This window comes from Microcaecilia unicolor, chromosome 8 (assembly GCF_901765095.1).
Source record: "Microcaecilia unicolor chromosome 8, aMicUni1.1, whole genome shotgun sequence".
Taxonomy (NCBI): Eukaryota; Metazoa; Chordata; class Amphibia; order Gymnophiona; family Siphonopidae; genus Microcaecilia; species Microcaecilia unicolor.
Window position 1 is genome coordinate 66,259,718 of NC_044038.1, and position 13,150 is coordinate 66,272,867.

Sequence of the window (13,150 nt, forward strand, 5' to 3'; positions counted from 1 at the left end):
GTTAACAGGTTATATGCTGCACTTTCTAAAAGAAATGGTGTTGAATAAACCTAGCCTTGATGAGGATCATTTGCAAAACCCTGTATAACTAAAGATAAGCTCTCTGATTTACTTGCTTGGGATTGATGTCTCATTGGGAGAGGATTCCCCCTCCCCCTCCCCACCGCATTAAAAGTTTTAGTACAGCCTTTCCCTGAGTGACCTGGACTAGACCTAGACAATTTAGCCAATCTGCAACTTGTCTGTAGCATTCTGCTAGTGTCAAACATCATAGTGAGAGCTGTAATTTTCCAAATAGTATGTGCAAGAAGCCAACATTTGGGATTTGGGGTTTAACAAGAAACCACCACTAGTTTCTAGACCAACAGATTGAGACATGGCTGTAGCACAGTGATGGTGCTCATTACCCTGCTTGACACTAAGTTTTCAGGAGAGCATTTTCCAGCAATGCTTATTTGACTACTGCCTTCCTTCTGAAATGACTGGAATCCTTTGTTGTATGCTGCCTATCTCTCAAATGGTTCCAGTAATTTTTAAATGACTATCATTGAGCTATGATATTTGAGGAGATGATTGAAACTGCTCTAGCAATTAAATACCATGTATCACAGGGTTCAATGCTTTTCTGGCTGTCAAATCTGTTCCTGAAGCCTCTCGCTGATCTCATTTAAAAAGCTTTCATTTCAGTTTCTTCTGTTATACAGATAGTGTAGAGCTAATGGTTCAGATACAAGGAATCAGCACCACATGGATCAAGACCTGAAATGTAGCTAGTAGCAAATAAATGAAATCTTAATAAAATGGAAATCCCATTGGGTAAGCAGGCCAGTTGACTGAGGCCTGCAAGCTGGTCTTATGCTGGGAGATGCGATGTTAAACTCTTAGCGAGTTTCTTCAGAGCCTTCTGGTATCTGACTGACTACTCTCAATGGATAGGCATCTCTCATTGTTTTTTGATACGACTTACGACATCTCCTCAAGCCAGGTCTTTCTGTCATAGTCCAGACGATGATATCTCCCAACCTGACTCCTCTATCTATCTATATCTGTATAAAAAGCTTTATAAGGTTCAACTGGCTCAGAATAGAGCCTGGCTCAGAATAGAGCTGCTAGAATACTTTCAAAAATAGGTATTAGAAATCATACTAGTAAAAAAGGCCCGTTTCTGACACAAATGAAACGGGCGCTAGCAAGGTTTTCCTCGGAGTGTGTATGTTTAGGAGAGTGTATGTGAGAGTGACTGTTTGAGAGTCAGAGTGAAAGAGTGAGTGTGTGAGAGAGAGAGTGAGTCTCTCCCTGAGCCCTGCCCTCCCAATCCATGGCCATCCATGTTTCTCTGTCACCTGCCCCCTCCATTCATCCCTATCCTGCATTTCCCCTCTCTGCCTGAGGCCTGCCCTGCAATCCATATCCATCCATGCCCATCTGTCCCCTCTATTCATCCCTATCCAGCAATTTCCCTCTCTCCCTGAGTCCTGCCCTCCCAATCCTTGCCCATCCATGCTCCTCTGTCCCCTGCCCCCTCCATTCATCCATTTCCAGCAATTCCCCTCTCTCCATGGGCACTGCCCCCTCCATTCATCCCTATCCAGCATTTCCCCTCTCTGCCTGAGGCCTGCCCTGCAATCCATATCCATCCATGCCCATCTGTCCCCTCCATTCATCCCTACCCAGCAATTCCCCTCTCCCTGAGTCCTGCCCTTCCAATCCATGCCCCTCCATTCATCCCTATCCAGCAATTGCCCTCTCTGCCTGAGCCCTGCCCTGCAATCCATATCCATCCACGCCCATCTGTCCCCTCTATTCATCCCTATCCAGCAATTTCCCTCTCTCCCTGAGTCCTGCCCTCCCAATCCATGCCCATCCATGCTCCTCTGTCCCTTACCCCCTTCATTCATCCCTTTTCAGCAATTTCCCTCTTTCCCTGAGCCCTGCCCTCCCAATCCATGCCCATCCATGCTCCTCTGTCCCCTGCCGCCTCCATTCATCCTTTTCCAGCAAGTCCCCTGTCTCCCTTCCATGGCCCCCCCTCGCATCCATGCTCCTCTCTCTCCCATGTCCCAGCCTGGCCCGCCCTCTTCTCCCCCCCCCCCCCCTTCGCATCCATGCATCCCTTTTTTGTTTTTTTTATTCTTTTTAACTTTACCTCCGTGGCGTTTCCGGCAGCGAAGCGTCAGGGAAGGAGGCGGCGCTCCCGACGTCTAGCTTTCCCTTCGCTGTGTTCTGCCTTTTTTTGAAGGCGGAACACAGCGAAGGGAAGGCTAGACGTCGGGAGCGCCGCCTCCTTCCCTGACGCTTCGCTTCCGGATTTGTTTGTTTAGACGCGAGGGCGGGGCAGAGACGGCTGGCTGGCTTGAAGGCTTCACACCACGAATCCACGAACCCTTCAGCCTGGGAGTGACGTCAGATGGCTTCATGGCTTCACAGAACGTTGTCCTCAGAACGTTGAGGGTGCGTTTTATTATATTAGATTACTGCAGCTCTGATCTTCATTGGCTGCTCAATTAAATTAAATGTTGACCTTTTAGAGCTCTTTTTGCATATAGTCCATCATACCTCCAGCTTCTTCTCTTGCCTTACTTTTCTATTGGACCGCTAAATTCTTCTCAGATGGGTGAGAAAACATTGGCTTGTAGAAGGCAGCGGAGCTTCTCCTGCTTTGACCGTAGTTGTGAGTAATCTCCCTACTGGGGCTGGGCTCACAAGTCACCACTATGTTTAAGAGAATTATCAAGACATGACTGTTTGAAAAAGCCTTTGTCTTTTAACCTCACTATAATGCTGTTAGAGTAGGTAATTTTACTGTATCAGGTATTCATGAAATGGTTAGTACTTCTGCGGTTTTCTACAACTATGGCCCTTGCTAGATAGAATATGTAACTGTTTTTAGTTTGTTTCAATGCTATGTACTACAGTTTTTTTTTCCATATCCGGATATACTATTTGAAAGGTTTTATAACTGTTCCCTTTTTACTAGTCAAAGACCCTTGAATGTATGTCTTTTAAAAAATCATAGGTAATTCTGTAATTTGATCTAATCCGAGTAGGGTCTGCATATATGGTACTGAATGGTCTAGTGTGATTGAGTTTGTTTTATTTTAAATGGCATTCCTTTTCTTGTTTGTTTAGTTTACACCGCTGAAATCTTGCTGTTAAGCAGTTTAGAAAGTTTAATAAACTCTATACACTTTTTTTTAACAAAGACAAAGAAGTTACATACATTTTCCAAAGCATTGCATTACAGAACAAATACAGATAAAAGTATTTCAGTTGAATGAGGGTTCAGCTCATAGTTCAGCTATGAGGGTTGCCTAAACTTGTGCAGCAAGTATGAATGTAGATTATTCTAATTTTCATAGAGAGAGTACATGCACAACTTCCTTTTGAAAATTATTCCACTGAAACTAGACACACATCAGATGGTGGAGAGCACTGACACTACTTTTGAGAACCCAAAAATATGCGTAAGTCCAAACTTCACCTCCCAACTCCGCCCTCGGGAGCTCCTCTGCTCAATTTGTGAAATGGCATTCTGGACAAACTTTACCAACCCACATTGCTATAATGACATAAACCTCTGCTTTATGTGCATTATTTGTTTTTAAAATATTCTCCAAATTCCTTGACTTATTGCTGCACAGTTTGTATTTTTAAAGTTTTCTTCTACTCTTTTACTCCCCTGTTTACCAAGCCATGCAGCAGTGCCAACACAGCCCATTCAAACTCCCCCCCCCCCCCCCCCCCCCCCCCCCCCCCGGTTTACTAAGCCATGTAGCAATGCCAGAGTGAATGGGCTGTGTTGGCATTAGCGTATGGCGGCCGCTAGCACAGCTTTGTAAATGGGGGTTAGTAATTGGCAAATAAAAAACCAATTTCTGTAAATAAACTGTTTAGTGATTTGGATTACTGCAGGATTTGTGTGCTATGTGGGATTGACACTATGCTTTTTAGATAGGGTTATTAGCTGCGCCTTACCAAGGGCTATGCGAGCATTGCGGCCACACAAAGCACAAAAATTTGCACAACCCACTATCTTTGATTAGTTGTGGCAAAGTTGCACAGGGTGCAACTATAGTCTGTACTGTTCTAGTTATTAGTGCATTTTTGTGCTTTTGGCTATAAATCAGATAAATATCCAGTACTTTTTTGCATTCTGTCTGCCCAAGCTCATCTGTAGGTAACTGTCCCTTGGTTGCCAGCTTTCAGCTTCTTTAGCCAGTTACTGGTAGGAAACACTTCATAGAGAGTATGCACAGCATTTAACTGATAACCGGAGCTCCAAAATTTGTGAGGCAGCAAGATGGTATAAAAAATGTTAGATATTTTGTTGGATATTGCACACATTTTAAATACTTAAAACTTAGTGTATCATATGTTCAATAACTACCAAAAATTATTTTCTCCCTCTTGAGAATTTTCCATCTTAGGATTTGCAGTCTCTGTCTTTTTTTTTAAATTATTTTCCAAGCTGTTTTTCCATTTCACTTTTTCTACATTTCTCTTTTCTCCATCTTTCTTGCTAACATTTATCTCAAATCTCATTTTGCTCTTCTCCACCTCTTCTCCCAGACTAGAGAGCTGCACAGGAACGGGGTTAGCGGGAATACCACAGGGATCAGGTCCATGGGACTCCTCTAAGGATGGATGTAGGTCCCTGTGGTGTTCCTGCGGATGTGTACTGCCAGGCCAGCCTGTCCTTTCCTTTCCTTGTGTTTCTAGGCTAGCTTAGCAACTTATAATAGCACTAAAAAGAATTAATGGATATGGCTGATAGCATTGAAATCCCCATAAGCACTGAGAGGGGGCGTTATCAACATAGGCTACTGTTAAGTTGGGTTATTTTACAACAAGTCAGGTTATATTTGTACAGGGGATGGGCGCAGATAGAGCAGATTCTAGTAGGGATGGGCAGAGACGAGTGAAATTTCTGCCCCCTGTGCAACTCTCTGTCCCAGACTCGCAACCTTCGACCATTCCTGCCCTTTTTGTTTCACTTATCACACACAGCCTCTTTGCCTTTGCTGCTTTTCTCCATCTTTCATCTTCATTGCTTTCAACAAGTCATCTGTCCCTTCCCCACTGGCAACTGCATCTAAGCCCCATTATTGCCTCTGTCCGAGCAAAACTCAGTCCTCCATCTTCCATTTTCAGTCCCTCCTTACTTTCCCATCTCCATTTCTCTTTGATTCCTCTTCAGTCTGCCTTTCTCGTAATCCTCTCACTCAGGTACGAGCAGCAGAAATTAAACTAACAGCAAGTCTCATGGGATGTCGAGAGTCTGTGCGTGCACATGCTTCTTGTCGCTGTGGCAGTCCTGCCACCTTCTGGAAGTTAGCACCAGCATTATCTGGGCAATTCTGTCTCAGGTGCCCACACTTACATGTCACTTTCTGTCACCTTCGCAGGCAAATGTACACTTTAGTATGTACATGGCGGAAAAACACCTAAGCACGATCTGTAAATGTTGTCATGTGAATGGAGCATGGGAGGGGTGGGTCTGCCACTTATATACACAACAGAATATGTGCATCCTTGTTGCATTTGGGTGCTTGCAGCTACACCAGGTCTATGGCTGCTGTAACTATGTGCACCTTGATGTAAGACACACAGATGCTGGGTTACTCTAATGTTTTATAATGGAATCTGGGCGCACAGTAACCATTCTTGAATAAACTGTCAAAAGTGTGGCATTGAGGTGCCTGCCCACTTATAGAATTAACCCCTCTCCCCCCATGAGTAAAAGAGAAGGTATTAACCACTTTGAGGAGTTTGAGTACGCAAATAGTCTTCCAACCTGCGTGCATTATGTGAGGCTGGCCTGGCATTCTGCTACTTATGCCTGTCTTTAGCTGGAGACTTCTGGTCATCATTAGCTTACCCTGTTTTGGGAAACTTGCTGACAACTGTGCACATTCTGCTCTATTCATAGTTTTATCCAGATACAAGTCACTATCAGCTGGTGGAATACCTATGGTAGTCGAGCTGGCTGTGCTTATAGCTTTTCCAGTTTAGAAGGCATTGGAGCATTGTGCAGGTTTGACACACATGGATTATGGTTTATACTGGGGGTTCTTAACCTTTTTTGGTTCCTGCAGCCCTAATCAATGAAACCCTCACACCCCCTTCCTAAACCACATGACCTCTACTGATAGCTACATATGTCACCATTAGCTGCTACCATGTTGCTAAAATTACAGTAGTACACAGTTATACTACCATTAACTCTTCACTCTGTCTAGAAAGCTTCAGTAAATTGGCTCAGATTTCAAGACCCTTATCTATACCCCATTTGATCTCTTCAAGCACCCCTTGGACAGTGCAGGCACCACTGGTTAGGAATCCCTGGTTTCTATCATCTGTTACAGTGGGATTTGAGAGCTCTTCCACATTCAAAGTCGTGATTTGAATATGAGTTATTTGTAGCATGTTGAAGCCTGGTTCATTCTTTCTTTTTCTTTTTTTTATGCAGACCTGATCTATGCTACTGAGTATTATTCCCAGAATGCACAGCGACTGTCCTTCTACAACTGGTATGGGAGCACCCGACTTTTCCATTTCCGTGTGCCAAAAGATGCTGTTCTCTTGCGATGGCTTCTGCAAGCGTCACGGGGAAAAGGACCCGAGTGCATTGATGTTGAAATTACAGTGTAAGTGTTAGAGGTACAGGGGTGCCTTTTCATTGCTGACTTACTAGAAATTACATTTCACATACCTTTGGTAGATTTGTGCTGCTCATTAGCTATGTCTTTGTCTGTGCATGCCAAACTTCGTGCACATTTTCCTGTGAAAGCTGCATTTCAATTAAAAATGTTAATTGCGATTGTGTTGCATAAACAGCAGTCCATGGGGGGGTGGGGGGCATGCATTTCCTCTCCTTACCCCCCCCCCCCCCCCCCCACACACACATTATATATCATACCTTGGTGGGGATGCTGATGCCCCACCAATCAAAGGAATTCGCAGCCAAAGTGGCCTCCTTCCTCTTCATGCTGCCTCAGTTGTGAGGAAGTCAGCGGGGTGCCTCCAGTTGCCGATTCTGGCACTCCTTGAGCATGCTCAGTTTATGCACAAAAAGAGCATGCTTGAGGAGTGCAACTGTTGGTGGCTGGAGGCATCCTGCTGACGTGTTCCTGAGGAAGGGGGTGACTTGGGCAGAGGATTTCTTCAGCTGGCAGGGCTTCAGCTACCCCACCAGCCATTGAACAGGTACTGCAGCTTTGGAGGGAGTCTAAGCCCATTTTCTCTCTCTCTTACCCCTTGCGCCTTCACCCACTCTCTCTCTCGTACCCCCTTGCGCCTTTACCCCCGCGTAATCTGTCTCTCATATGTACCCCTATGCGCCTTCACCCTCACTCTCTGTCGTATGTACTCCCTTCTGCTTTCATCCTCGATGTCTCTTATATATGCCCCTTTGTGCCTTCACCCTCTCGCTCTCATGTGTTCCTTGCCCTTTCACTCATTCTCTCTCTTGCTCTCTGTCCCCCAAATGCCCCCTGCCCTTCACTCGTATTCTCTCTGTCTCCCATGTACCCCCTTGTGCCTTCACCTAATCTCTCTCTCTTGTACGTACCCCCTTGCGCCTTCACCTACTCTCTCTCTTTCTCTCTCTCTCTCGTACGTACCCCCTTGCGCCTTCACCTACTCTCTCTCTTTCTCTCTCTCTCTCGTACGTACCCCCTTGCGCCTTCACCTACTCTCTCTTTCTTTCTCTCTCTCTCTCTCTCGTACGTACGTACCCCCTTGCGCCTTCACCTACTCTCTCTCTCGTACGTACCCCCTTGCGCCTTCAACTACTCTCTCTCTCTCTCGTAAGTACCCCCTTGCGCCTTCACCTTATCTCTCTCTCTCTCGTACGTACCCCCTTGCGCCTTCACCTACTCTCTCTCTCTCTCTCTCTCTCTCTCTCTCTCTCTCTCTCTCTCGTACGTACCCCCTTGCGCCTTCACCTACTCTCTCTAAGATTTCAGCCTCCCTCTCTCCCATCCCCTCCTGGTTTACCTTTTAATTTTCAATGTCTTTGTCCTTCACAGGCAGCTGGGTTGAAATGGTTTGTTGGCCTGCACTGGGCCTTTCCCGCTGACCCATTCTGCCCCTTTCTGAAAACAGGAAGTTGCGTCAGAGGGAAAGGCCGAGGCAGCATTTCAATTCAGCTGCCGCAGCAGGGCAAAGACTTAAAATCAAAAGATAAACCGGGAGGGGATGAGAGGGAGAGATGCTGGACTGACTGTGCAGTCATGGGAGGGAGGACGGTCAATTATTAATCTTGATTAAATTTTTAAATTGTGATTAATAATTAACACGCAGCCCTGAAATAAATGTATGAAACAAACCACAAATCGGAGAGAAAAGTCCAAAATTAACCTGAAAATGAACACATTTTCTTCAGTGCATGTTGTTACTGGTCAATTTTTGTTTTGTAGAATTTTGGTTGACATTCTAAGGACATTCAGTCAGAGATACAGCTCCGTGTGCTGTGCCCCATTTCTTTTCAGCACGGCATACTAGGAGATAGAGCTTTCTGCTACATCTGAAGCATTTCATTCGTCCCATTAAACCTTAAACACCTAATTCCTCTCCTAACAACTTCAGTATGGAGATATATATACTACTTGCACATTCACACTAGGATGCAGTTGACTTGCAGTGTATTACCCCTGATGATCATACTTACTGACCAAGCATCTTGCTAGTCTCATCCTGTAAAGATCTTGAGGAAAGCCTGCCTTATCTCCCATAGGAGACAGTCCACAAATCTGCTTTATGTTTCAAAAAAAATGTCTGACTTGTTTCCTCTGCTCAGTCATTCTCTTTGTCTCCAAGATCCTCTTTATAATTGCAGACCAGCCATCCATGAAGATACATCTGGTGGGTCTGAATCAATGCTTTTGAGCACAATCATTTTTCTTGCTGACATTACCTCCAGTGTAATACAGTTTCTGACATTATTTGTACCTGTCAGGGTAACTTTCTCCCAGCAACATCACCACCGCATGGATCTGTGGAGTCCTCATCCTGAGCATCTTAACCAGCAGACATGTTGCATCCCACATTTCTATTAAATTATGCTGAAGCAAGCCATATCCTTTGCTGTGCTTAATACAAACATGAGATGGTTATAATCTAATCTTTAACCTTTAAAGAAGACAATGCAATAGATACATTTTATCTTGAATTGCATTCCCTTTAAATTTGGTACTACTGGGACCCTCCCAGCCCTTTATATGTTTCTGTAAAATAGACTCATTAATATATTTCAACTTGTTTTAAATTTACACGTGCTTTACCAGATTAAAGAAGAAGCTCCTCTTTTACCAGATGAGCCAATTAGGAAGTCCAGGGTTGTGCCCTTTAAAATGTTCTGTTTTATGTTACTGATATAGTGTTTTTTAAGAGTTTGCATAATATGGGTCCAAAATAGCTGGACCCTTTTGCGCAGCGGCATTCTGAGGGCGGGGTGGTGGGGGCAGTCTGCCCCGGGTGCACGCTGCAGGAGGGGTACAGGGAAAGTTCTCTACGATGACAAATCACAGAAGGCAAAAGTAGAGACTAATAGACGATTCACCACTGGAGACGTGAGTCCAACAGTCTTTATTATATCAAAGATAACGACCCGACACAGGCCGTGTTTCGACGCTAAAAAAGCGTCTGCATCAGGGGTCAATAAATACACCAAGTAGTGAATGCAAAACGAGGAGTCGTAAGACTTTTGCTCTGATAGTTTGTGTCCAGCATTTTCTGTTTAGTGCTATGTGTTTAGTGAGTTGACAACACACATACAAGTAGGACTCCTCGTTTTGCATTCACTACTTGGTGTATTTATTGATCCCTGATGCAGACGCTTTTTTAGCGTCGAAACACGGCCTGTGTCGGGTCGTTATCTTTGATATAATAAAGACTGTTGGACTCACGTCTCCAGTGGTGAATCGTCTATTAGTCTCTACTTTTGCCTTCTGTGGAGGAGTACAGGGAGCAGCCGCCCGGCTGTTGGCTGTCAGTTCCCTGCTCCCTCTGACCCGGAACAGAAAGTAACATCAGAGGGAGCAGGGAACCGGCAGAGCTGACAGCCATGCTCCCTACACCCCAAGTGGTAAGAACAATTCACCGGGGAGGGGGGAGGCTTGGAGGTGATGCATGGGGGGGGGGGGGGGACGCTGCACCTGTGGGGGAGGGGGGGTGCAGTGGTGATCCGTCCCAGGTGGCAGCCGACCAAGGGACACCACTGCTTTTGTGACTACGTATTTGCCACAAAGATCTTTGTTCAGTCTGATTTTTGGATGATCATTCTTTTCCACTGAAGAGCAAACCCATGTGTCAGTCACCAGAACAGCTCCTCCGATTTAGACTAGCCTACCACCTGAGGCTAAGTCAGAGGAATCTTATCCAGTGTTTAGAAAAAAAAACTAAAAAATATATGGCTATATGAATTTTTGTCAGGCTGTGAAGTGACACGCACAGTACTTGGTTTGCTGGCTTGGCTTGGGGCTAGAGATGTTTTATTTTAGTTTATTTGTGTGTGTATTTATATATATATATATATATATATATATATATATATCAAACATATAAACGGCGAGTGACCGACTCACTCGCAAATGCGCAGTAGAGACTTCCCTCTCTGTCCCGCCCCCGCGTCAATACGTGATGACGAGGGCGGGACAGAGAGGGAAACTGCGCCGCCGAGGTTGATACACCCCCCCCCCCCCACACACACACACACACCCACGCCCGGGCCCTCTGTCCGCTACTAAACTTACAGATCCATTCGCCGGAACGCAGCACGCACATCAGCTGAGCTGCCGTCGGCCTTCCTTCCCTGCCTGTGTCCCGCCCTCGCTGACGTTACGTCACAGGAGGGCGGGACACAGGCAGAGAAGGAAGGGCCGACGGCAGCTCTCAGCTGATGTGCGTGCTGCGTTCCGGCGAATGGATGTGTAAGTTTAGTAGCGGAGAGAGAGAGGGCCCGGGCCGGGTGGAGGGATGGCGGTGGCGGCGACTCCGGGGGGGGGGGGGGGGGAACGGTAGCGGTGGCGACCTCACGGGGGAGGAGGGGGAAGGAAGGAAGACCCCAATACCAGCCCGTTTTTACGGGCTCAACGGCTAGTATATATATATATAATAATATTTTTGTAATTGTGTGAGTTTGTGGGATTTTTGTCTTCATTTTATCTTCTTTGTATTGTGTTTTTATTTTGTTAAAGTGGTTACTCATCTGTAGCAGGTGTTCTCCAAGGACATTAGGCCAGGTTTTCTCACAGCTGGGTGACATCGTCTGACGGAGCCCAATGGAGATGCTGACTAGCAAGATTAATATAGAATTTTCTAGCAGCATCCCATTGCGCATGTGCTGGTGACTTCTTGCCTGACGTGCGAGCATGTGTCCCTCAGTCATATAAAATAGGTAAAGAATACAACTACAAGAGGAAGTGGGGAAGGTGTGTGAGAATACTTGGCCTCGGAGAACACCTGTTACAAGTGGGTAACTTCGCTTTCTCTGAGAACAAGCAGGCCATTAATTCTCACAAGTGAGTAATGCGGTGGTGCATTACCTGGTCCAGGCTTTATAACAAGCTTTAAGAGCTTTGTAGAGGCCAAGACATGCTCCACCGCGCATGTGCGGGTGCCTTCCCACCCGCCGTGAGTCCACGGTTACCGCAGTTGTTTTTCTACCATGGTGAAGAGAGGACTGCGACTGTAGTTTCTCTTCAGTTCAGAAGAGCTTATTTTTGAACTATTTTTCGTTGTGCCTTGTCAGGCTTTTCTCCTTTCTTCCCATACATTTTAGTTATTTTTTGCTGACCATCTGAACCAGTTGATTTCTTGTCAATATTCTTTCCCCAACCTCATGCTCATCCTGCTTGAGAGCACCTTGCACATCTCGGACTGCAAGCGAGCATTGGCCTACTGCATGGAGCGGACTAGGCCCCAAAGGCAGTCCGCCCAACTTTTTGTTTCTTTTGATCCCAACAGGATGGGGGATGCCATTGGGAGCCTTAATTCATAAGAATAGAATATCATGAATGAAATATCATATCAAAACCTATTGTTGTGAGGGTAAGATGGATCAGCTACTAGAGCCTGAAGCTCACTGACTGTGAGAGCTGAAGTGACTCCCACCAAAAACACAACTTTCCAGGTCAAATACATCAGATATCAGGAACCAAGTGGCTTAAAAAGAGCTTTCAGCACGGCAACATGGATAGGGTCAAAGTACAAACCACACAAAGCGAACAAAAAGTGCCAAGAACCTTCAAAATAGGGACAGATTTTTAATTCATAGACTTGACATGGGCTGTTTCGGCATACATCGCCTGCATTGGGGATCTACATTGGAACATAATAAATTGCAAAAAATCACTAATGAATACATATACAATATAGCTTTACAATGAATGTTTTTTTTACCACCAAAACATTGTAAAAATAAGGCTTGAGTGAGAACATTTGAATTCAACATTCATGACTAAAAAAATGGCAGTGCATGTGTCTGTGTGAAAGAACTCTAAACAAAGGTAATAAAAGAGAGGGTTCAAGAGTACACAACACGAACAGCAAAAGAAAAAAAGTACAACAAGGCCTTCACGTGTGGAACGATCAAGAGTTCTTTATTCATAAAGACCCAACATGGGCCGTGTTCCGGCGTGAACAATGCCTTTCTTCAGGGGTCCAATTATTCAAATGCTCTCTAAAGCGAAAACAAACCGGAAGATAAACTCCCTTAAGCGGCTCTAATAGATTTAGATAGATGGTATAAGAACTCTGTAGCGTATCTGTAAAATCAAACCATGTTCCTCGATAAGGACAAATCAAACTACACAGTGAATGAGCTTGTGCCGCCACGAATCAAGTTCCTTCCGAAAGCTGCCCCTCTCAAACCTCAGAGATGAAGAGGTTGCCAAGACAGGGTTTGCGTAGTATCAGTATGTTTCTTTATAAGGTCAGCAACCTCCTCCACTTCCTCCCAAATAGATTGTCTCCTCAGCAAGGCATGTCCGCTAACCTCTCCTGATCCACTGATTCTAGGTCAGAGACATGCAGCCATGAGTCTGCGCATCCTTACACCTATGGTGCCTCTGGCGAAACTCTGTGGCCTGCTCCTGAGGGATAGAATCTGCAAGACTTATGGGCTCATTTTGGAAAGAGAAGGACGTCC

General features: G+C 45.3%; 1 protein-coding gene across 1 annotated transcript in view; it reads left to right on the forward strand.

Moving 5' to 3' along the window:
• Positions 1-13,150, forward strand: part of TMEM8A (transmembrane protein 8A) — a 116,562-nt gene that overhangs the window by 25,580 nt on the left and 77,832 nt on the right. Inside the window, exon 2 of the mRNA XM_030213108.1 lies at positions 6,470-6,647. Within this exon, the coding sequence (XP_030068968.1) occupies positions 6,470-6,647 (178 nt within the window). The remainder of the gene's footprint in view (positions 1-6,469; positions 6,648-13,150) is intronic.